At 40.5% G+C, this 24,478-nt stretch overlaps 1 protein-coding gene across 2 annotated transcripts in view; it reads left to right on the top strand.

The window, feature by feature from the left end:
• RUNX2 (RUNX family transcription factor 2) overlaps positions 1-24,478 on the top strand; it is a 225,041-nt gene that overhangs the window by 148,889 nt on the left and 51,674 nt on the right. Inside the window, exon 6 of one of the 2 annotated variants that reach the window (XM_019642790.1) lies at positions 19,975-20,148. The exons of the other annotated variant lie outside the window; for it this stretch is intronic. Within the exon in view, the coding sequence (XP_019498335.1) occupies positions 19,975-20,148 (174 nt within the window). The remainder of the gene's footprint in view (positions 1-19,974; positions 20,149-24,478) is intronic. 2 annotated transcript variants of the gene reach the window in all.

Here is a 24,478-nt window from a genome sequence, read left to right as displayed (position 1 = left end):
TGGTTGTTTCTCTGCTGATTCAAGGAGAGGCGGGTAGGTATTGGAAGGCAGAGATCTTACGGGAGGAAAAGAGAATCTTTCTGCAAGACGCCAAGGACACTGGCAAAATAAAAAATAGTTTTCATGGGTTCATTTTCAAACTCAGGGCTCTTGAATAGCCGGAAAGGGAGAACTAGTTCATGTCCTAGCCAACTGCTGTAATAGAATTCAGATTCAGGGGCCACCTGGCACGGGTTGGCGTATTCTGTTCTTAAACATTCTTAGGCTTAAAGGGTGGTCTTCTTTGAGAGTTTAATAGTTGTATTCTTTGGTTTAAACCTTTATTTTTACAGCATTTGTATTGTTCAGCTTTAGCACAGAAAGGATTTTATTTTCCTCTTCTCTTGATTATTTTAAGGTTAGCAGTTTAATGTTGCTGAAATTTATACAAAGGGGTGGTTCCCTGTTTCAAACACCCCCTCCCCATCCCCCTCCGCCCCAGCTCTAACCTCCCCTAATCCTCCTACCTGCCAATTGTATCTGAAGTAATTTCCCAGCAGTGCTGTTGACTTTGGGAGATACAGTCTTTCTGGTTCTTGGGTGTGCATATGTGTGTGTGTGTGTGTGTGTGTGTGTGTGTGTGTGTGTGTTTGCCCTAATATCTGACCCATAATTACTTGTTACTCGGAAGTTCTGTTCATCTCTCCCCTGTTTCTTGACCCACTCAGAGAATTCATATGTGGTAGTCAGGGTGGGGTGCCTTATGCATGGCGACAGGTGCTAATCTTCAAGGGAATTTATCTTGCGTTCCACCCATTAAGGGTACGGTTCATAAAAATGGCTTCATGTCTCTTTGAAGGTGTCAGCAGGCATGTGTGGACCACACAGCATGGGTTTCACTGAAAGTAATAGAGTGAAATTGTCTGCATAATTATTTTCGTTGGATTGAGAATCAGCAGCCTTCTTTGGGTTCAGGAAATAAACCTCTGTTAAAACCATATGGCACTATTCTCAGAAGAGATGTTATTATAGGGCCACTTCCCTCTGAATTTTTGAGTCAGGAGTTCTTGAAAGGAGTCACATATGTCTGAGAATAAATGTCAGATTTTCTTTTTCCCATGTAGTTGTGACAGGTGTTTTCTTGTCTTTTTCACAAATGCCACCATGGTCAACAGGTAGAAGGTTGGCAGTACCACAGCCATGTCAGGTATACATGTTTTGAATTATCATATGGGCCTAGGGATTTTGTTCTTAAAGAGAAGAAAAATTTCCCTTAACAAACATGTGATTTGTCAACACCGAAAACACATCTTAAGGTCAGCATAATCATTCTGTCTGCCAAACCCTTAATGCAGATATAGTGGGCTTTACTATTGGGTTGTCGGAAAAGTCATGATGCATTTTTGCATCGAAAAACAGAAAAAATATGTCATGACTTTTCCGACAGCCCAATGTTTTTTTCTCTTGCCCAGCATCAGTGGCTATAAAAATTTCCCCTGAACCAGTTGTCACAGTACTGGTGTGTCCCAGAGATAGCTATATTAGAGGGCAAGGTAACAATGCAATTTGCATAATGGCTAGGGAATATTTTAGGTAGAACTAAAGTAAATATATTAAATGATCCCACAATATTTTTTCGTGATATATATGTATGTATGTATGTATGTATGTGTGTGTGTGTGTGTGTATATATATATATATATATATATATATTAGTGCACAGCACAGTATGTACATTGTGATGAATCATTACTCATTTTATCTTTTTTTTTGAGGGGTATGGCCTTCTCGTTTCGTCTTTTCTATTGAAGGACTATAAGCGAAAGTTGATCTTTGTTAATTTCTGTTAATAAGCCTGGAAAATTATCAGAATCTGTAGAGCTTAGTCTGGCTTTTGGTAATGCTAGGAAGTTAAATGTCTCTTTGAGTGTTAGACTCCCAGTGAATAGTTAATAGGTATTAAGTCCCACTTTTCATTTCGTATCCTAGAGGAAGAAGGTAAGATGCCTGTGACTGAATGTAGTTAGAAGGCTTTTTTCCAATGCCTTAGGTGTTTTTGTAGTGGGAACTGATTTTTACCAGATAGAAAGGTTGCTAGCATTGAGATGATCCCTTCAGTCACTGACCCACATTGTGGATTCATTCATTTATGCAGCAAACACTTACTGGCTATTTATCATATGCACTTTTAAAGGCCTCTGAGAGTTCAGAGATGATTTTGCCCTATGTGTGGCCCAGAGAGGAGCTCAGTCTAGTAAGGAGATAAAGCATGGACTATTAAGGACTGTGACTGTGTTATAGAAGCGATAGAAAATGGGAAAGGGCATAAAAAAGTGACAGGTGAAGTGACATGGAAGTGTCGAAGCAGTTTTACTTCTGTTTTGGGGGATGGAGGGAAGGGTTTATTGAAGTGAAGGCATTTGAGTCAAATCCTGAATATCAGTTAATTCAACTTATTGGCAGAAATTCTTGAATATTGAATTTTAGGAAGGTAGATGGTGACTTTCAGAAAACTAACACTAAATCTCTTTTATTTTGATGTGAAGAGCCCCCCAAACTCTCCATCTTGACTCAAGCTCCCTTTGCAGGTCTACTGATGGAAATTATAACACGGCCCAGTGATTTGGCCCAGGGGGTTCCTTTGGCCTCAGCTGTCTTCTGCTCTCTTCTTTATTAATCTGGGGCCTATGCTACTTTCAGGGCTAAGTTCAGATGCTTCCTTCTCTAATACTCTTTAACAATTCTGTCATTGTTGAGTCCTGTATTTCTCGATTTCCTCTACTAATGCTGTTCCAGTTCCAATGTGATCATGTTTTGCTCATTAAAGATACTCAGTTGAACAAAGTAGATCAGGTGATTGAATGAACTTTTAAGATGCGTATTGAAGTTTGTGTTCGATTGGTATTGAGGAATAAAAATTTATACCATGAACTGGTACATAATATTATAGACTGGTCTAGGACCTCATTTTGAATTAATAGAAAATAAGCTCATTACGAAATCAGTAGAGATGGTAATTATGTTGTGTTTTCAAGGAAAACTCTAAATTGTTCTCAAATTTAGCAGCCTCTGGTGTTCAGTTTTCACATAGGGAAAAAGAAAAAGGCCTAAAAACCTTCAGGTCAACTTGGTGGCTCAGACTTTTCTTTCCAAAGCCCTTTTCTATGTGTTTATTAGTCAAATTGCAGCTCCAACTCATGCTATTTGCATTGGGTACCTGCCATATCTCCATCTGCAGCAGATGGATTCTTTTCTTTCATCCCTGTATACATGCTTCAGGGTTTGTTACTTTCTGATGGACAATGGGAGTGAGAATGCAGAAAGAGGGAGAGCGGAGAAGAGGGATCAAGTTTATTTTATTTTGTTTTCATAATTTTCTTGAGCTTATCGGAATGCAAACGGCAGGCTAAGAAGTGGTCAGATATACTGTTTCACGGGGTTCAGGAAGGAACCTTTCTCAGAAGATAGGCTGGGAAAGATGGTTGATTTTAGACATTTTTAACTGTTGTTTCACCTCTTCTGTTGTTCTCCCTCGTCTTTAATGCTGACTGATCTTGGCCTTCCCAGTGTAATAGTCAGACCAGAAAAAAGTTTTGGTTTCTCTCTGACCTGTGCAAGTGACAGGTACGGAGCCACAGCCTGACTTGTGACTTGGCCCAGAGAGAGCCGATGGCCATGCAGTCGAGAGGGCTTTTAGGCTAGGTATATTCCCCATTCCTTTGAAATAACATGACCAAGATTGAATTCAGAAGACACTGCACATGCTTATAATCACCATTAAAGGTATTCTTATTCAAAAGATGCCCAACAAGCAGATAGAAATATGAGTCTGAAGTGCAGGAAAGGCTGGAGATGCGTTTTTGATAATCACAGGAACTTGAAGCCATTGGTGTCGATGAGGTTGCTAGGGGTGATGGGTACAGAATGAGTGGAGAAGAATTATCCATTTTACCAAATTGTGGCCAAACTAGCTTTGTGTCCTTGGCCCCAGGAGAGGCTGCTCTCCGCCCTCCTGCCAACCTCCCCCGGGGCCCTGAAAGCTGCAGAAGAGCAGCCTTGGAACTGCTTCAGTGGCCGCTCATGGTTTGTGTCCCCGAGTGCCGCCTCCTCCCTCGTCCCCATGACACCACTGGCTCCGCCTTTTCCTCCTTCCTACATCTCTTACCTGGTTCCTCTTCCTTGCCTATCCTGGAAATGTTTGTGCTTCTTCAGTTCCTTTTTAGACATTTTCCTCCACTCATTCTATACCCGTCCCCTGAGTGACCATGTCATTTACCCCAATGGCTTCAAGTTCCCTTGACTAGAGGACGCATCTGTAGCTTCTTCTGAAATTCAGATTCATTTTTCTAGTTTGCTTCCTGGGCATTTCCACCTGAATAAGTCCCATGGGTCCTTCAAACTGATGTCACACCCAATATTCGGGATGTCCCACCTCCGCTTCAACCAAACTTCTCTCCCCAAATATGAACCCTCTCCAGGTTTACCAGTTGTGAATGCCCCACAGTTCACCTTTGACCCAAAAAGGAACCTGAGACGCATCCTCTCTGCCTTACTTCTTCCATCTGATGATTCTATGATACTGTTGTCGGAACCTCTGTTCTGTGTCTCGGGTGCCTTCCCTCAGACCCACTCGCACTGCTTTGGCTTTACTTCACACTCTCAGTGTTTATCTCCTGGCCTATCATGTAAAAATAATTTGCTAACTGGTTTCATGCCTCTAATGGAACTTCCTTCTGGATCTGTTTCCCCTGTAAGTAAAGGGGTCCTCCGAAACTGTACATCAGCTCATGGCGTACCCTTGCTTAAAATACCATAGTGGCCCCCTGTTATTTACAGGATGAAGTTCAGACTTTGTGGGATGGTGGATAAGGCCCCTACAGCATCTGACCTGCCTGACCGCCTCCCGCCCACACCCCTGAGGCAGAGCCAAACGACTTCACTCTCCGACACTTTTTAAATACCTGTGTCTTTGCACCGGCTGTTGCTTCTGCTTGGCATGTCTGTTCCTTCTGAATGCGCTTGACTGAATTCTACTCATCTTTAAGTTTGCTCAAATGCCGGCTCCTCTGTGAGCCCTTCCTGACTGCTCTTGGAAGTGAAAGCATTTATCTTTGGTCTCCCTTTGCCTATTCAGACCTCGATTATGCTGTTTGCCACATTGCTGTAATGATTGGTTTATATCATGCCTCCCCAAGTGTACTCCGAGCTCCCGAGCTTAGCAAAGTTTATGGTTCATAATAAGTGCTTGGGACATTTGAATGGATACAGGGCTATTATATTTGCCTAGTGGTTTTGCCTGTGTAGGACATTTTTACCTTTATTACCATTCATCCTGATGATATCTCTGTGATGCAGATACGTACTTTGATCCTTATTTGACAGATGAGGAACTCAGTTGTAGGAGGAAGTTCAGGCAGAGAGCTGGTAGACCATTTGCCTGCAGCTCCCCATCCAAGTCAGTGGCAAGGCTAGGAACAGATTCCAGATTTTTTGCTCCTTGTGTAGTAAGTCCCAGATTCAGATAGGGGATTCTGCTTTTTAGTCAGGTACTGGCTTGATCTTTTTAACTATTCCATTAAGTTCACTGTGTGTGTGTGTGTGTGTGTGTGTAACCCACAGGGACAGGTGAAGCATCCATAACATCTTCGATTCTCAGAATTGGAAGTTAGGTGTCTATTACTTTACAGATGAGAAAATTTTGTACCTGAGAAGTTCACAATTAGAGAACACAGTCCACATCTCCCGACTTCTAGTCACGCGTTCTTTCTTATTACATATTGGGCAATCATCAGTTATATCGGACAGAGTTTTACTCCTGAATCTAAAGCGTTGTTAATAGAATTTGTTGAGCCATTAGGCCAGTTAACTCTTGAAAATAGACTACCCTTGTAGCCGAAAGGATTTCATTTCTGTGAACATTTTCGGGGAAGGTCCATGAAAGAGGTTAGGACCCAGAAGAGAAAGAATCAAATGATGATGTTCTTTTGTTGGTGGCCCCACTTTTCCAGACTGCATCACTTCTTTTCCAGTATGCTTTGTAGATTCTTGAGGACGTGCCATTTTGAAATAAAACAAAGATGCCTAATTAGGCTGATGGATAAGAATTCAATATTGCAAGGAAAGGAATGTTCCGTATTCAGAAGGGTTGTGGTGTCCTGGTGTCAATAGACAATAAAGCATGTTGGGCCTTGAGAGGACAGCACTCCAAATTACCTGGGAAGAGACATGGAACTCATATTAGTAGCATTGCTGTTCCTTTGACTGTACTTCCCTCTCTGTGCAAATATATGCATGTGTATAACAGAGATCACATAAATCTAAACCACATATGTGTATATGTAGAAAAACCAATACTTTATACATTTCACGTGAACACAAGAAAAAATGTCACCACTTGTCATTACTGATTAAACAATTCAGCATGATGCCAGCAGACAAAAATGCTTAAAACTTTCTACTTGCTTTTGAAAAACAAAGAGGTTTAAATTGAATCACCTGAAGGGTTGTTTTGGGATATTGTTTTAAAAGGCATTGAGCTGGTGTCTCAATAGCGTTCTTTAATTGAGATGCTCTGAAAAATGAGCACCAACCCACTTGCTTCAATTTGAAAAGAATGCACTTCTCTAACCTGCTGTGCCTTGAAAAAAAAGGGTGAAACTTGCTATCTCCTAACTCCATTTAACACTACTTTAGATTCCCTTTTCTATAACAATAACTTGATCCTACTCAAAATCCTTGGCACCTTTAGTGACAGAGTGGAATGTACGAACACTTTAGCAGGCCTGAATGTGAGTAAACTCCAGTAGTTTTGGCAAGAAGAGGTAGAGTTTTCAGTTTCTTCTTCAGAGTTCACAGAAGATAAGAATCCTGGGATTAACACAATAGACTCCCTTCATTACACATGGCTGAATAAAGCAATTATCTGTCTGTCAAGACTTCAGGCAATTGTGCAGCCGCATTAGGAAGGGTGGATGGATAGGGGGATAAATCCTATTCCATTGGAAAAGGGTGCTGACATACGAGGGAATCCTTTGACTTTGACTTGTAAACTGTTTTATTTTGGAGTTTATATCATGTTACCCTTGCAGCTTAGAGAGGAATGAGCTGCTTTTACCATATATTGTTGATGGCATTTTTTCAGTTCCTTACCCATCTGAATTTTATTAGGAGGGTTATTTCAAAGGCATCTCCTGTTTAATCATGTTTAAACAATCTGTTTAAGACCTGTTGTGTAGATATAAACACAATAGCCCTTTAATGTCGTAAAACAGACTTCTGACAGACACAGCACGTAACAGACATCCATCCATTATTGTTTAAGCTGCTGTTCTGTCCATGCCTGACCTGAGAGGGTAACCACAGAGCTCAGCTGACAGCGTTCGCTGGGTAGGAGACGCTGACATGCGCCGTGTTACTGTCTCGCAAGCAGAGAATTGCAGAGCGGCAGACAATTGGAGAGGCCTTAGACTAGATTAAAACTAAGTACCTTAAATCTGTTTTAATGGCTGTGTTTACATCTCCTTCTTCTTTATTCCTTTAAAAAAGTAATCAGGTTTCGCAAGCGTTAAGAAAACCACCTCTTCTTGCCAGCTGGACGAGGTCCAGTTTAAGCAAGAAATTTTCCCCCATTTTTTTTTTCCCCCTGTCTTTTTCTTTTTTCTTCCTGTATGATCTTCACTGCCATTCAGCACAGCAAGACCAGGCTGCGGGAGCTGGCTGACTTTTTCCTTGGTTATTACTTTTTAACGTTTTCTACTGTTACAAAAACGGGAGAATTGAAAATGATGTTTTGCTGCTGTAGCAGCGAATGTCAGGAGAGGTGCTCTTTGCACTTTTTAATAACCTCTAGGTAGTGTTTTTTCTTTGCTTAACACACACACACACACACACACACTCATACAACATATGCACAAAGTCCTAATAATGAAAGAGAAACAGAGAAGTTCACATGCTAAGGAAATTCAGCCAGGATCCAGGAATTGCGTGACAGTCTGTAGGCTAGTTGTCACTGGACTCTTTGAAGAATAATGCCATCCATGTTTAGCTGGATTATTGGCAAATAAACAGTGATGCTTTTTGTTCAGTTATGGAAACTACCGTTTCCATTGCTTAAAATGTTACCATTAAAAAAGATCTTTACATCTCTCAGTGGGGTCTCTATAAATGCTAGTAACACAAAACTGTGGTGTGTGTGAAGATATTATTGTAAAAGAAGCCAAAGCGAGTGTTTTCAGAACTAAAACACTGAAGTTTTGCGAAGTTTTGGGAGTTAAGTGTAGGCACAGAAAAAGCGATCTTTTGTTCATTTCCTAGAAATTGAAGGAAGAGATGGAGATTCAGATAGCTCAGGATGGTTGCGGATGTTAGGATAGAGACAGTAACAGAACAAGATGTGTTGTGATAAAACAGAGTCAGAAAGACTGGATATAATGTAATAAAATCTCTGAATTAAGCCTCTCTGCTTTTTCTTATTCTGTTCTTCCTAGATCTCTTTTCCTCAGCTTTTTTTCTTCTTTCCTTGTATGGCAGCCTAGTACATGAAAAAGAGAGCTGAGGCAGATCGGGGGACTGACTTCCGGCATCACTGCCTACTTCTGTGACTTCAAACAAGTCACAGTATTTTTCTGGGCATAAGTTACTTTTCTAAAATGAAGAACGTGGTCTGGTGAAATCCATGTTCTCTTCTAACTCTGAAAAATTCTAATTCATACAATTTTACCCTGAATGGAAGTAAGGAGGGAAAGACGTGGACCTTGGAAACTATAGGCAGAAAAAGTCAAGGGTAGTGGGATTAGAACTAGAAAGAAAATGCCAGAGAATTTGGAGGTAAAGAGGCAGAGTAGATTAGAGATATATTAGGACATGGGAGAGGGTCTACAGTGAAATCAGCCAAGTTCTCTGTTCACTCTTTTTTCCCCCCCGCCTGCAAAAAGTATTATATCTCCTTTTGTGTATTTCCATTATGCTTTCATCTGGTTTTTCTTTAAAATTTTTTAATCCTTTTTTTTTCCTTCTTACCTCCCATGATTTTGTTTTTCTTTAAATGTCTGAAGTCTTTTGAGTCCACTATTTCAAGAAAAAGGGTTATACTCTAAGCATAAGTTTATTAGAAGTTATTCCCTGGTGTGTGACTGATACTGGCATAGCTTGGTGGCCCTGTCCTTTTTTCCAGGTACTTTATTCCTTGATCATTGTGATTTGCCACAGCCTAAAATCTAAAAGCTATAAAGGAATGTGCATTTAAATACATACAAATTAAAATTTCACAATTCTTCCATTTGTGTATTTATTGGAAGATCTTGAATTCTTTAACCTTTAGAAGCCCAAATTTTGAAAGAGGCTGTCCTCCAATGACCTCTCTCATGCATCTAATTGTATTTTTAAAAAATGACTACATATGAGTTTGGGAGAGTGAACTTTTTACTCACTGATCTCAACTGGCATCTTATTATTAAAAGAAAGCAAATTCAGCTTTTAACATTTTTTTTTTTATGAACTGGAGTTCCTAGAATATTTCTATGGAGTCTATGGCTTAACTGTGTAATTATGTCTCTTGAGTAGATTATGTTTTTCTTCCCATAATTATGTTTTTACCCAAGAGACTGGAAGGCTTCAGACCTCTCTTGGGTGAAATTGTTCTTCCTCTCTTCTTCCTTGTTAACTTTTGAATTCTACATGCCTGACTCTGTCTGTTCAAGGGCTGAAAGGAGGCTCTTGAAGATATGTGGCAGTGATTATGATTTTTTTCCTTTAGAAATTGGTTTATATATTAAGAAGTGCCCTTAGAGAGAGGCTCTGTTAGCTCATTTTTGAAATGCCATTGGAGAAGAATCTCCTGGAAGGAGATTTGTTTATTATCTGTGGTCCTCCGTCTGAAGCCACACACTAACATTGCTCTAGGGCTGTCTCCTCTCACAGACTGTCCTGTGTGAGCTCCCGGGCACCATGCACACGTCATGCTGCATGGCTGCTAATTTCCAGTGGCTCAAAGGAGCTGGAGGCCTGAAACATGAAGACAGTTTCTTAGTCCATTTTATTATTCTAGTCCAGAAATAGTGTTTGACCTGAACCAGACGGCACACTCTTAGGGAAAAAGATGACTCAGCAGCCTTTCCCAGCAAAAGTATAGACTCATCACTTTTACTGTGGGAAATGTTTCTCAATAACCAGCCCTTTTCTCCCTCCTCCCTGTCTTTTACCGGACAAAAGGAGAGATAATTCTAAATTTAACAATATTCTTATTCGTTATTTCAACAAGCATTTGTTGTCTACCTTTTCTTTACTGAGGCTCTAAGTTATGTGCTTGATATAAGACCTGACACCCATCCTCAAGGGGTTCATAGTCAAGTCCTGGAGAATCTAAGACAGTAGGGTTTGAAATTTTGTATAAATATTTTACATGAATTCAGAGTAAGTTAATGCTTACTGAGTGCTTACTACGCTTAAGTATAACCACATGTAGTCAACAAGAAATGGTTGTAGCTGCTCTCAGCTTGCTGAGATGGAAACCAGAGGGGATCACTCAGGCCCTAGAGGCAGAAAAGACCAGACCGACGTGATGACCCAGTTGGGATTTGGCCAATTGGAGATGATGGGGAGAGGGTATTCTACACAGAGGAGACAGCCTGGGCAAAGGTATGGGGCTCTGAAGGACTGGGGGAGGCCAGTGTAAGAAGAACATAGGGTGGGAGCAGTAGCCTTCAGAAGTGAGAGTGAGAAGGTACACTGAGGCCATATTTTCCAGGTCCTTGTTTGCTGGGCTCAGGGGGCTGTTTAATTCAACAGACAGTGCAACACAATGTATATAGGTTTTGAGAAGGTAAGTAACATTAACGTTAGGATTTAGGGGCCTGAAAAGATTTTAGAAATGATGGAAACAACCCTTCATGTTTGGTAGGTCCAAAGAGTTCTGTTAAATGCCTTCCTGTAGTCATACAACTAGTTGGTGCCCTTTCAAATACGCAAGCTGCTGCTCTGTGAGAGCTTAGGAGTGGTTTTAGTGAGAATGGAAAGCAGGGGCCCATCCCTCTAGAAACTATAGGAATAGCCTTGACTGGATGATGGGGTGCAGGAAAGGGAGATGGCAAAGGTATGCCTAAGCTGGATTTGGGGCCTAGGGGACTAGAAAATGGTGATATTAATGGAAATAAGGAAATTCGAGGGAAGCTGGTTGGGACGATTTGTAGTGGAGGGGATGGGGTGTGTTGGGGAGAGGCAAAGGGCTTAACAAAACACAACAGGCATTACAAGAGTATAAAGTCTTTGATTTTTAGACTCACAAACCACCAGTGACAGGTAGTCCAAATGTAAACAGAGAAGAGTTTCACTTTTCTGGATCGTATTTCCATTTTCACACAGGTAGGAATGCAGAAAATCAAGGTTTTTCATCTAGAACCTCAATAGTTACAAAGTATTTGGGTCCAAGCTTTGCATGACTTCCCTAAGGACTCACTTGAGTCTATGTAATCTTCCTTGTTATAGTGCTTTTGTAGGAAACCACTGAAAATGAACTCTCTTAAGATACACTAAGGCTCATTCTTAGTAGTAGAATTCCAACTCATTTCATTTGGAATTGAATTATGATTTTAAAATTAGCCTGTTCCCTTACCCCACCCTACAAATACCTCTTCATGTACCACTTTCAGGGTAGAGAGATTAGAACTGAAGGTGTCTTTTTTTTTTTTTCCAGAACTGCTATGGAATAGCAGCTCTGTTTACATATAACCAGATTACTCTGAAAAATGGTAATTCTGATGAAAGTCCCTTTCTTCCTTTTTACTCCAAGGATCATTGTCACAACATTCTTAAATGGTTATATCCTGTGGCTTGAGCCCTAGAGTATTGGACCAGATCTCATTCTGTCACATACTTGCTGACAGCAAAATTAGCTAATGCCTCCCTAGTCACCCCACTCCTCCAGGGAAGCCTAAATGCATGGCAAGAGGAGTCTCGTGGGTTGCCAGAGTATCGTTTTATTGGTCAGGGAATAAGAAGATCTGTCTTAAAAGGGCATATTCTATATACATTGCAAAATTTAGAAGGATTAATGTATAGTTGTAAAAGTAGAGCTATCAAGTGATTTGCAGAATATTGTGCCTCTGTTTAGATTAATTAGTAAATTCATGCAGCTGCTATGGAAAACAGTATGGAGATCCCCCCCAAATTAAAAATAGAACTTACATATAGTTCAGCAATCCTGCTTCTGGGTATTTATCCAAAGAAAACAAAACACTAACTTGGGAAGCTATCTGCACACTCTCTATATTATTGCAGCATTATTTACAATCGTCAAGATATGGAAACAACCTAGATGTGCATCAATAGATGATTGGATAAAGATGGATATGGAATATATATATATATATTTATATATATATATTTATATTTATATATTTATATATATATATAAAGTGGAATATTATTCAGCAAGAAAAAAGAATACAATCTTGCCATAACAACATAGATGGACCTAGAGGGTATTATGCTAAGTGAAATAAGTCAAACAGAGAAAGACATATGATCTCCCTTATATGTGGACTCTTAAAAAAAAAATAAGTGAGAAAAACAAAACAAGAATAGTATACCTCTGTTTAGATTAATATCACATGTATGTTTAGCACTGTCTTGTCTCACAAAATATTTATTATCATGTTTCTGTCACTTTTCCTCCAGCTAGCTTTCCTCTTTCCTTCTGTGCTTGTCAAAATTCTACTCAACCTTCAAGGACATATTGATCTCATTCGTGAACGTCTCTCCTCTTTTCCTTTAGTCAACACCAATTGCTCCCCTGTTCTTCCTATAGATACCACTTAATTATTTTGAAGTTTTTTGTTAATGAAAAAGTTCAAAAATACATTGAGATTATATTTAATAAAATTCCATATGCTCATCTTATTTTATAGTTAATAACATTTTGCCATATTTGCTTCATCTGTTATTTTGCTGAAATATTTTAAAGCAAATACAGGACATCATGACAACCCCTAAATATATGAGTTAGCTCTTCTAAAACATAAGGGCATATTCTTACATAATAAAAAAACACACTGCTTCCTTAATATTTTAAATAGCCCATATTCATATTTACTTAATTAATCCCCAAACCATAGCATTTTTTTTCATGCCCACTCTCTTAGTGAGGCCTTTTCGGATATGCCGATTAAAAGTACATCTTGCTCAGCCCTCTCCATCCCCCAGGACTCCCTAGCGCCTGTCCCTGCTTTAGTTTTTGCCACAGAACTTACTACCTTTGACATAATTTTCTCTTTATTCATGTGTTTTCCATCTCCTTCCACTAGGCTGTGAGCTCCAGGAAGGCAGAGATTTTTGTCTGTCTTACTCACTGTGTTCCCAGTACCTAGAACAGTATGTGGCACATAGTAGGTGCTCAGTAAACATATTGTTTTAATCAGGGCTTACCGACAGCCAGTGCTTTGTGTTGCTCACAGCCTCCAGTCAACCCTGCAGGTGAATGTTGGCCTCTGAGGGAAGCTAAGTGACCTCCCCAGGGATAGGTGCGGTCATGCTCAGACTTTAGAGAAGTGCTGCTCTCTCAGGAGGTGTTTCAATGGCCACTGTGTTATTGGGTGGAGGTATTCATTCTGCCTGGTTAGAAGTCTCAGAATATGTGATATAGCCATATGACCTCACTTATATGTAGACTCGAAAGAACAAAATAAACGAACAAACAAAACAGAAACAGACTCACAGATACAGAGAACAAACTGATGGTTGCCAGATGGGAGTAGGGTTGGGGATGCTGGGTGAAAAAGGTGAAGGGATTAACAAGTACAAATTGGCAGTTACAAAATGGTCACAGGGATGTAAAGTACAGCATAGAGAATATAGTCAATAATATGGTAATAACTATGTGTGATGCCAGATGGGTACTAGACTAATCAGGGGAGAAAAAAAAAAGAGAATATGTGGTATGTTTTCTTGTTTCTTTCTTAAGTCCAAATTGGTAAAAGAGGCAGACTCTGCTCTCTTTCTCTGTCTTTTTCCCTCCTGGACTTGCTTCTGTGAAGAAGTCTGCAGGAAATTCTGTCTTGGTGTTCCCACTTTCTTGTTCTCACTGGGAGAGGTGACGCAAGGTGTCCTGGTTCTTAGGAGAACAATGGAAATCCAAATTGGTTTCTGGTGCCAGTCTTGTCCTTGTTCTTTCTTCAGTCTCTCCTCAACCCACTGAATGGAGTTGGGAGGGCCCCCAGAGGTCTGCAGCAGATGGTGGTGGTTATCCGACCCACAGCCATTCCCCTTTTCACCTTGTTAACAGACCCCGGGCTTTGTTCCACCCAACCCAGGACATCGTAGTGATCGCACTCACCGCAGTCTTTTCCAGTTATATTTAATTGCTTGCCTTTCTTCCCTTCACGACTCTGAACTGCTTGAGGCGAAGGACATTATCTTACACATTTTCTCTCCCTCCTCCTTACAATGCCTTCCATGTAGTAGATGCCTGGCATGCACTAGCTGGATGAGCTGACCCGAATATGGACATGGTACTGATGGGGGCTCTACTATAGACCTGCCTTTTAACTTTATTTTTAAAAATGTATCTTCATGATACCCAAGATACAAGCAGGGGCCTAGTAAAAGAAGTGTTTAAAACCGTTTTAAAATACTTCTGTAAAAAGATGAGATGCTATTGACCAGCAAAATGACCCTGCTGGGCCACATTAGATGCGGACCAGCCATGACTTGCTACGCGGATGCGGTTATGTGGTAGTGGGTCTTTTCAGATCTTTCCATGTTTTTGAAAGGTGCACCCCTTTTGTATGTGTACTTGGAAACCCTTCAGGAGTAGTTCTGTACCTGGTGCAATGTGCATCATGTTGTAAATATAGTGCATGGACAGTGAGGTTCTGACTGGGGACCGACATAGCTCTCCAAAGTTGGAAAGCTATTCTCATGTCAACTTTTATAAAAATGGGCAAAATGGGTCATATCACAGAGGGAAGTTTATTTTTGTAGTTCACTTACCACAGTGTCAAGGTCTTGGAGTACCAGTTTCAGATGCGTAAGTTTTTAAAGGGAAGTTCTAATGGCAATCAGTATTACTAACTTTCATGGTGTTGCCTTTGGACTAAAAGAGCTGGGTGGGGAGAATGAGACAATTAGATGGACTATTGCTTAATGACCTAACAGTTCCTCATGGGTCTTTGCTCTAAGGATGTGTGAATGCTGTGACCTTTTGATCATGCTTTCTTCTTGTGCCCCTGAATTTATTGCAACAAAAGTCATATTCAGCCAAACACACTCAACTTTTTGAGAAAGAGTTGTTCTGAAAACGACTTGATTTTTCCCCTCTTTTAAATTCACTTTTGATCATGATTTCGCCTGAATGATGGATGCTGTACTATAATAATCCAAAATAATCTTGTTGGCAGTGGGAGGGAAAAGAGTCCTGGACCAGCGATCAGAAAACCTGTGTTCTAGTCATGCCACTATGTGACTTGGGTAAGTCACTTCCCTCTCAGGGACCCAGGGTCCTCATCCGTAAAAAGAAGTACATTGCTCTAAAATTTAGAGCCTAAATGATTTCTGTTGTCATTTTCACCTCTCTCTGATTCGAAATGATTTGCAACAATGCTTAAGAATTGTAATGAGAACAAATGGGACTTTTTCAGAAAGCAAGCCAGCTTTCATCGGAATATTCTTCAGGGAAATTTCTTAGGAAACACCTATAGAAGGCTGATCTGTAAGGAGTGGCTTTGCCCACCGGATCCACCAGATAGCCCAATAAGAAGAGAAGAGTTTTTAGGGGAAAGATGGTATTGTCATATGATACCCTGGGTCAGAACATTTTTTCTCAACCAAGACATTCATCTCAAAGAGAAAAATATCTATCAGTTCACTTATTACATAAATATTGAGCACCTACTGGATGGCGGGCACTGAACTAGGTTGTGAGGCTATAGGTGTGAAGAAGACAGGGCACGTATTCTCATGGACTTAATACACAAGGTAAACGCAGGTTGTGGTAACAGACTTAAAGGAAATGAACAGAGGGTGTGCCCAAGAGGGAGGGCACCTCCTCTGGGTATATAGGGCAGGCAAGACCTCTCAGGGGAGCTGGTGTTCACCCTGAGGCCTAAGGGATGAGAAGGAGTGGGTTATACAAAGAATCGGGGGAGGACATTTCAGGAATACGGAAAGGCCCTAGGATGGGCCCAGAGAGAGCTAATGGGGTCCTGGACTAGGATTGTACTGGTGGAAACGAGAGAACTGAATAGATTTGAGATATACTTTCAAGGTGGAAATGACAAGACTTGGTAATGGAATGCATGTGGGGAGTGAGGGATGAGGGGAAAGCAGGGAACATGTCTAAGTATTTGTGTGAAGCGACTAAGTGGCTGGTGTCATTTACTGAGATGTGGGGACTCTTAGGGAGGAATAAGGTTTTTTTTGTTATGTTTTGCTTTTGTGTTTTGTTTTTTCTAGAGAAGAGTCAAGAATTTGTCTTAAATATACTGCATGTATGATACCTTTGAGACATCCCAGGGGAGAGTCAAATAGGCAGTGAGATACACAAACCTGGAACTCAGGGCAGAGGTCAGAAGTCACTCCAGAAATGGGGGGGGGAGGAGAAGGGGAGGGGCGAGTCATTGGCACGGCTAGGTGGCATTGAGTACATGGGACTGAGATCATATTGGACCATGTCTTTCTGCCTCAGCTGTACACTGGACTCACTCCCAGAGATTCTGATTAAATGGAACTGATGTGGGGCCTGGACATGCATATTTTTCAAAGCTCCCTAGAGGAGTCTCTTATCCAGTCAGGGTGGAGGAACCACTGCTCAAGGGAGAAAATACAGCTATAGAAGAGGATCTGCGACCAAGCTTTTGCATAGTCTTAAACACAACACAGAATCTTTCCTTCCTTCATCCCTTTATCCTGATTGGAAGATCCATTCTTTGCCCCTTTGGATGAGGTTTCATTCTCTTGTACCTTGGCGGATTACCCTGTCCTTCATATATGTCACTGTACCCTTTGTCTTCCGTGTTCTCAATTTCTGAAGGGATCGCTTGGGTGCTGAGGATTTAGGTACGTCTCCTTTCAGCCAGTCGTTCAAGTGTTACCCTGATGTGGTTTAGTGGTAGTGGGTATTTGTCATGCTTGAAAGATGAGAACCTGTTCAGCTTTTGTTCTTCGTTGTACTGGAAGAATTTTGTTGTGGTTGTGGTGGTGGCTGTGCAGAGGCAGACATCTACAAGGGAAGAATGCGTATGTTTTTTGTATATATGCAACCACAGGTAGATAGATATTCCTTGAATTCCTCTAGGGTGTCTGTAGGTAACTTGGTAGTGAGTCTCTGAAGATAATTTCCAAAAGATCATCGAGGCTTTCAAATTCCAGCTACTCTTCAATTTTTCACACTTATCAGTGCTATTCAAGTCCTGTATTTTTGCCTATAACCTCTTGTTACTCCCCTGAAGCACTGGGCTGAGAGAAAATAAAAGTGTACTCACACATCCATATATTGAGCTCAAATCTCATACGGTCTCCATGAAAAACCTAATGAAAAGGCTGTAGAAAGCAGAGGCAAAGCTTATTAAATTTTCTTGTGACCCATGGCCCACATAAAGTCCCAGTGTATAAAAGAACCATGCAAGATCACGTAGCCCTCCCCTCAGCCCTCAGGGAATCTGCCATTCCAAAAATATGGCCTATTAAAAAAAATAACTTCCAGGGACAATTCCATAAGCTTTCTTGTTAATGTTTACAGCTGTATCAACATCACACCAATACTTTTTTTGTATGTGTGTGAGGAACAGAATCCACAGATTTAACTGTGACAAGTCCTATATAATTCCCTAATCGTGAAGCTAGTTAGACACAGCAAGATGTATTGATGGAAGTTTGTTTAGGGTAATGGGTGAGCTATTAACTTTGTAATTGAATCCTTGCTGCTGCTTCTACTGGCTTTGAAAACCCGCCTTGACACTTCCCAGGGCTTAGTTCTTAGGTGTCTCACCCTGTCGGTCTGGAGAGTTTTCAGTCCTCCATAGCAGCTGGGAGAGGAAGGGGAGAAAGAGCTAGAAAGCCAGCACTGGTGGGGCCATGCGATGAGTGGAAGGCTTAGTACACGAGGACAAGGACTGTATCCTAGGCCAGGATGAGCTAGTCAAGATCTGAGGACCGTGGGCTAGTTGTTTTTACCTCTGTAGGCCTTAGGCACTTCATCTGTGAATACCTTACTTGCTGGGCCTAGGAGCTATTTGGGGGTAATCTCTGAAGGTTCTTTAGAGTTCAAAATCTATTTGTAATCTGGATAAAAAGTTATAAATGGTGGGGGAAACAACCATCAACAAGCAATGAGCTTCCCTAGCTTTTTCTGATCATTTTTCTTTCTCCCAGTCTTAGTCCCTGTATTATAGCAGACGCCCCAAACTTGCACTGGCAGGAAATAGGGTGGTGGGTGCATTTCAGTTAATGGGCCTAGTTGGAACATGTTTGGCTGTGGAGACAGCTACACTCATATTACCAAGCCTTGGCTTCCTGTCTGTTTTCTTTGGGTTGGGTAGGCAATGAAAAAGGAGACAGGAAAATACATTTTGGGGCAAATAAAAGAAGGAATTTGTCTTATGAAGACAGCTTATAGTTGGGAAATTCTAATGTTCAGCTTAACCCTATCCTGATATATTCCTCTTGTCTTATACTAAATGGAAGATGAGGTGCTCTTGATACTCAGAGACTATCCCTTCCCATTCTTGAAAATTCTTAATAATTCACCTTCAAGGTTTTCTTTCCTTTGTGGATATTAATCCTCATTTCCTTAATCAAAGGGCAAATTCTTATTCCAGTCATCTCAATGGCGCTTCTTTGAATCAGCTTTGGTTACTTAGCATTTTCTTCAGATGTTAGGGCAACATACTAGGGCCTCACTGGTACAGAATATGGAAGAAGAATCCACAGTGTATTTCTTTTTGTGTATCAGCCATTATTGTACTTGTTCACCGCAGTACCACTCTCCTGATTTCCACTTAATTAATGTTGCACCAAGATTCAGAGATTTTCCTGTTAATACTTGCACCAAGATAATACTGGTAATACTATATAGTCTTTACTAAGAATGATTTGATGATTTTAAAAAAAGTCTTAGTACTTGATTGTATTTTAGTTTGCATATTTCTTTCATATCTAGAATGTCCTTGGATCTTAGAGTTGAATAAACTAGAAGAGAGAGTTTTTTTTTTCTTTTTTAGTAATGGATTCTCACATTCACATGGTAACCCAAAGGGCACTTTTCAATTTCTATGGCAAAACCACAGTACTACAGTTAAAATAAAAAAAGCATTCTCTGTGATTTAACAGAGTTTATTATATGCTTTCAGGCTTTGGCATATCACAAAATATCCAGATTCCTTTCGAGAATTTGAGCTTCCTTGCCTATATTTCCCTATATTTCTATTTTTTTTTCTTTTAAAGGGGTTCTAAGATTGACTTGTAATTTTTCAGAAAAGAGCCTCAGCAAGGTATGAATTGTAGCATAAGAAAGAAAGAGTCAGTATGGTCATCATGGAAATTTCCCTCTGACAAATGTGTTTGTCTCTGTCTCTGCCCCAGCGTTGGGATAGTACACGTCACACGCACAGACTCTCTGAACTTGCAGGGGAGGTTTTTCTCTTCCATGAAATGAGAGAACACAGCCCAGTCCACATTCACTTTTCCCGTCCTCCCTGCGAGGACCAGAGGAGGTGCCCAGAGATGTTCCTCATGAGCTTTAGCATCCATACAACTGACGTTTGACTCTGTCTCACCCTCTGGGACCCTCAGATCTGCATTTTTAGAACAGACTAGGAATGCTTGTTACTAGATGATGCTTATAAAGCAATTTGAAATGGAAGGCCTGATCGAGACACTTCATTGTAAATATCAGTATTGATGATCGCTTGGCTTAAACTCCCCAGTATGTATGTTCACGTATCTATTTAGCATGGTCAATTGTTCAGCTAATTAATATGCTTTTATTTTATGATTTGCTGTTTCCAGGGCACAGACAGAAGCTTGATGACTCTAAACCTAGTTTGTTCTCTGATCGCCTCAGTGATTTAGGGCGCATTCCTCATCCCAGTATGAGAGTAGGTGTCCCGCCTCAGAACCCACGGCCCTCCCTGAACTCTGCACCAAGTCCTTTTAATCCACAAGGACAGAGTCAGATTACAGGTAAGACAGACTCATAGGTTTCACTTGCACAGACTCTGGCAGGCTGGGGGTGAGGGGCTACTAGACGAGATGTGTTCACTTCAGAACTCCTGGGAGCTGTGAAATGGCTTCTCATTAAAGAATCAAGACTCGAAGATACCGACCTTCTTTATTATGTATATATATATACATAAAAAAACAACCAACAAATTCCAGTATTCAGTAACTTGGGGATGAAAATTGGGGGAAGTTTCTAGCAATGTCAGCCTGCACACTGGTGGAAAGGTAATAACTGTGCTTATCTGGGAGAATGTTACAAGTTTCTGTACTATGTCCAGGTGGTGCTGGGGATAATATCACACCCTCACCACTAGAAAATTAGTCTTACCGTCTCAGAGGGGGCTTACATTTCTTTTTTTCTTTTTTTTTTTTAGCTGAGCCATCCTGCCACCTGTTGGCAGCTCAGCAGCTGCTCAGCTCGGGCCAGGCATTGAACCACTGTTGCTCAGAGTTCACACTCTGGAGCGAGCTCTTAACCAACTCGGCCAGCCCCTAAATTTCTTATATGTATGACTATTTCATTAAGTTTTTTGAAAATTGCCCAGGGCTCACAGGAATCCTTGATTGGTGGTTCTAAGGCAAAGTCAATGAGGGGCTCATCGGGCAGACAGAATTTACTCCTGATTTCACATTTTGCTCTGGTGTCTCAAGCAGCGTTTCTCTTTATACATCCCAGTGAGCTGCTTACTTTACCTTTCTTCTTAAAAATTAACCTCAGCATTGCATTACAGACTAATTGTTCGCATTTGGAGTACCCAGACCCCCAACCCTCCTGTTTTTTTCTGCCCTACTCGTCACAAAAACAGATCTTCTTTTAGGACGAGTCTGGTTGCTTTTAGGTTATGGTGACAAGAGGGTGTGTTAATCATCATAGATCTTTAATTTGCAGATCACAGGTATTGAGAGCAGAAAGGAACTCTACATGTCATCTAGTTGCTATTATGAGTAGAGGTGGGCTAGAATAGAGGGAAAATAACTCAAAATGTACAACAAACCTTCAAAATGGATCTTTTATAATAGTTATGTTGTTGTGTATATAGTGGCTAGGTTTTGAGTATCCTTAATGGTTTATGAACATAATTGTTTATAAACTAAATAACGTCCCTCTCCTTCTCTCCTGCCCATATTAGGTATATGTCTTCTTGAATATTTACTTAGAGTAGGTTTCTGTGGGTATATGAATATTAGCCTGAACATATGAGTATGCCTGAGTCTCTGTGTTAAAAATGATATACAATTACAAAAACAAAATATCTGAACACTGAAGAGAACTAGATATCTGCATCAGGGAAGAACCTTAGAGCTCTATGAGGAGTAGCCATGTTGTTAACCTAAATAAATACCTAAATGTTGATATGTAGGAATCAAAAGGTTAATATGTTCAGTACACATGCATCCTTGATGAAAATGCAAGGATGAAATCCACAATGACATGCATTTGAAGCTTGTAGCTATAGGTGCTACTGCATTTAAAGTAGTAGACTTTGGATTATTGATTAAAGTTCACAATAGCTGTCCTTTTGTCTTTATAGTAACCCTTAGACTGTGTGTGTGTGTGTGTGTGTGTGTGTGTAGAAGCATATGTATACATATAAAAGTGTTTACATATGGTTTGTAAGGGACTTATGATGGCCAGTTTTACATATATATACATATAGATAGATAGATAGATAGATAGATACACATACACATATATACAGAGGGTGCCCAAAAAAATGTATACATATTTTAAGAAAGGAAATAAACTATTAAAATTGTAATACTCAATATATACCAATAACAAAAGATGAATGCAAGTCATGTGTATACATTTTCTTTGGCACCCCTGATATATATATGAAAAATATATGTTCTATGATTTGGCAACCCTTGGGTTCTCAAAATGTTTGATTTATATATGCTCATCCTTAATTGTTTGCTAATTATGCTTTGCTCATGACTAATGCTTTTAAAATGAGCTTTGGAACCTGCGTGTTGCTAGATTCACTTAAGAAGATGCTTTTCTCCAGGCTTTGTCCTCACACCTAAAGATGACATCATAAAACAGAGTCAGAGGACATTTTAGAATCTGAAGTGACGTTTGATATCATTAACCACAAAGTTGGTAAAAGCTGTGTAGAAGAGCTACTTTTTAGCAGCACGCCACCCACAGACGTGAGTGCAGTGAGTGGGGCTCGGAGGACGTCCCTGCCGGAAGAGCCTCTGAGCAGATCAGGAGCGTGGCCTCCTGCAGACTGAGCTCTCCTCTAGTTGTAAGCCTCTTTTCCCTCTCCTTCCTGTTGGGATGCTCCTAAAGGTTAAGCTGCTGATCTGCAGTTTCCCAGCAAGTTAGGGGCAGAGCAGAATCAGGCCTCTTGACTCCCAATGCAGTCTGTTTTTTCTTTGTACAATACCATGCTGCACTTCCATCATGATCTTTTAAAAATAACATTTAAATATTCACTGGATATATTTCTAAAGATGAAAATATAAAAATGAGTTTATTTCTAGGTATGATAGCCTTCTGGAATTATATCACAAGAGTATCAGCTCTGCATTTTGGGATTACAGCACTAGTAGAATTGATTTATATCAACCTTTTCATTTTGTTTGACTCAAGGTGTTGAGCCCAACAACTCTCTCAAACTTCCCAAATTTGAAGATTCGCACACACAGACCTGCCAGCCCTGCACTTCCTTTTAATGCTTCCATATGCACTTGACCATGTGCACTTCCTTTTAATGCTTCCATATTGTTAGTGAGATAACACAGGTATCTGCCCATAACCACGGATGTGCAGTTCCACCGTGACCCAAATTATTAGGACAACCCAAGAACACCCATAACCGCAGCAACTTCAAAGTAAATTGAATAGATTTCATTTTTTTTTCTCTGTGGGTTAATTTTCTTATTTACTGAGTATGCTTTAGAGCCTACCACATGTAGAGAATTGGGTCTTACGCACTATGGGGGAGAAAAGAAAGGTTCCGTCCTTGAATGAAAGTCTCATGGAAGAGATAGTTATCTTTCTGTACCCTAGATTATAATGTTATTGTTCCTTGAGTACGTAGTTCTGCTCTCTGTACCCCCCTTTTTTAGGCTATTTGATTTACAGTGGTCTCTGTCTGCTGACAAGATCCACCCATTCTTCAAGGTCACTGTTACCTTCTTCAGGAAAGAGTCCTGGAACCTTCATCTATAATAGAAGGCTGCCTATCCATCTTCTAAGCTTTAGTAGAGATTGCCTTGTTTTATGGCCTCTGTGTGTTTGCTTTATTCTGCCCTGCTAGATTGTAAATTCTTGGAGGGATTTATGACAGGGATTTATTTTTTCTTTCATGCCTAGCACAGTGGTAGCGTCTCATTAAATGTTGAAGGAAGGAAAGTTTAGTTGAGAAGAAATCAGTGCATGAAGGGCTGGAATATCATGCCTTCTTAGCTGTAACCGTTCTTTCTAATTTCCTATTCCAGGGTGTCATTGTTTTCTGGTCATGAACAATAATGGCTGAAATCACATTTCAATGCAGCACTTACATACTTAAACCGTTTGGTATCATTCCAGTTTAGAATCTCCATAATTGCATGATTACATTTAAATTCTGCTTATCAGCCTTACCTATCATGGATTTTTTAACTTCTTTGCAATGTGCCGCATCTGAATTTCAGTTCATGTTATCCTTAGCATGAGGATGTTTGTTACAGAAAAGGCCTAGTTACCTCTCACTGCCTTAGCTCTCTTGATACCTCAAGCTCTTACCCCAAAACTATGGATAATAATGATCATGGTTGTATAGTCACTACGAGTTCTCCCACTTTGCCAACCTAAAAGGTAAGTCAAACTCCCAGAAAAGCGAAATAAAGTTTTAAAAATCATAAATGGAGGCAGTCATAAGCATTTAGTATTTTATATTAACATTCTCTAGTACCTCTCCCAATTCCCAGAGCTAGAGGTTCCAGCCATGCAGTGGCCTGGTTTCTTTGCAGTGCTTGTCTGCTGGTGTCACTCGGTTGCTGTTGTTAATAGCTGATGTTCTGTCTGAGGGCCCAGGGCTTCCTGAGGAAGTTGCTTCCCCTGTACCTATCTTTTTTTCAATCTTTCAGGCATCTGGTGCCTATCTCTGAGTGCTAGGGAAACACCTAGTCTGTCACAACTGTCTCCTTATTTTGATTCAGAATGTGGTGCTAGCAGTAGAGTAGAGTAGGGATAGTGTGTTAGGAGATGCCGATCACGATAATCACTGTTTTCAAGCTCAGTACCCTCTGGGTGGGTGAGCTGCACCTAATAAAAGCTGACTCAGGCCCCTGGGTGTGG

The sequence above is a fragment of the Hipposideros armiger genome, unplaced genomic scaffold, assembly GCF_001890085.2.
Source record: "Hipposideros armiger isolate ML-2016 unplaced genomic scaffold, ASM189008v1 scaffold_72, whole genome shotgun sequence".
Lineage (NCBI taxonomy): Eukaryota > Metazoa > Chordata > Mammalia > Chiroptera > Hipposideridae > Hipposideros > Hipposideros armiger.
This window is presented reverse-complemented; position numbering and strand designations above follow the sequence as displayed.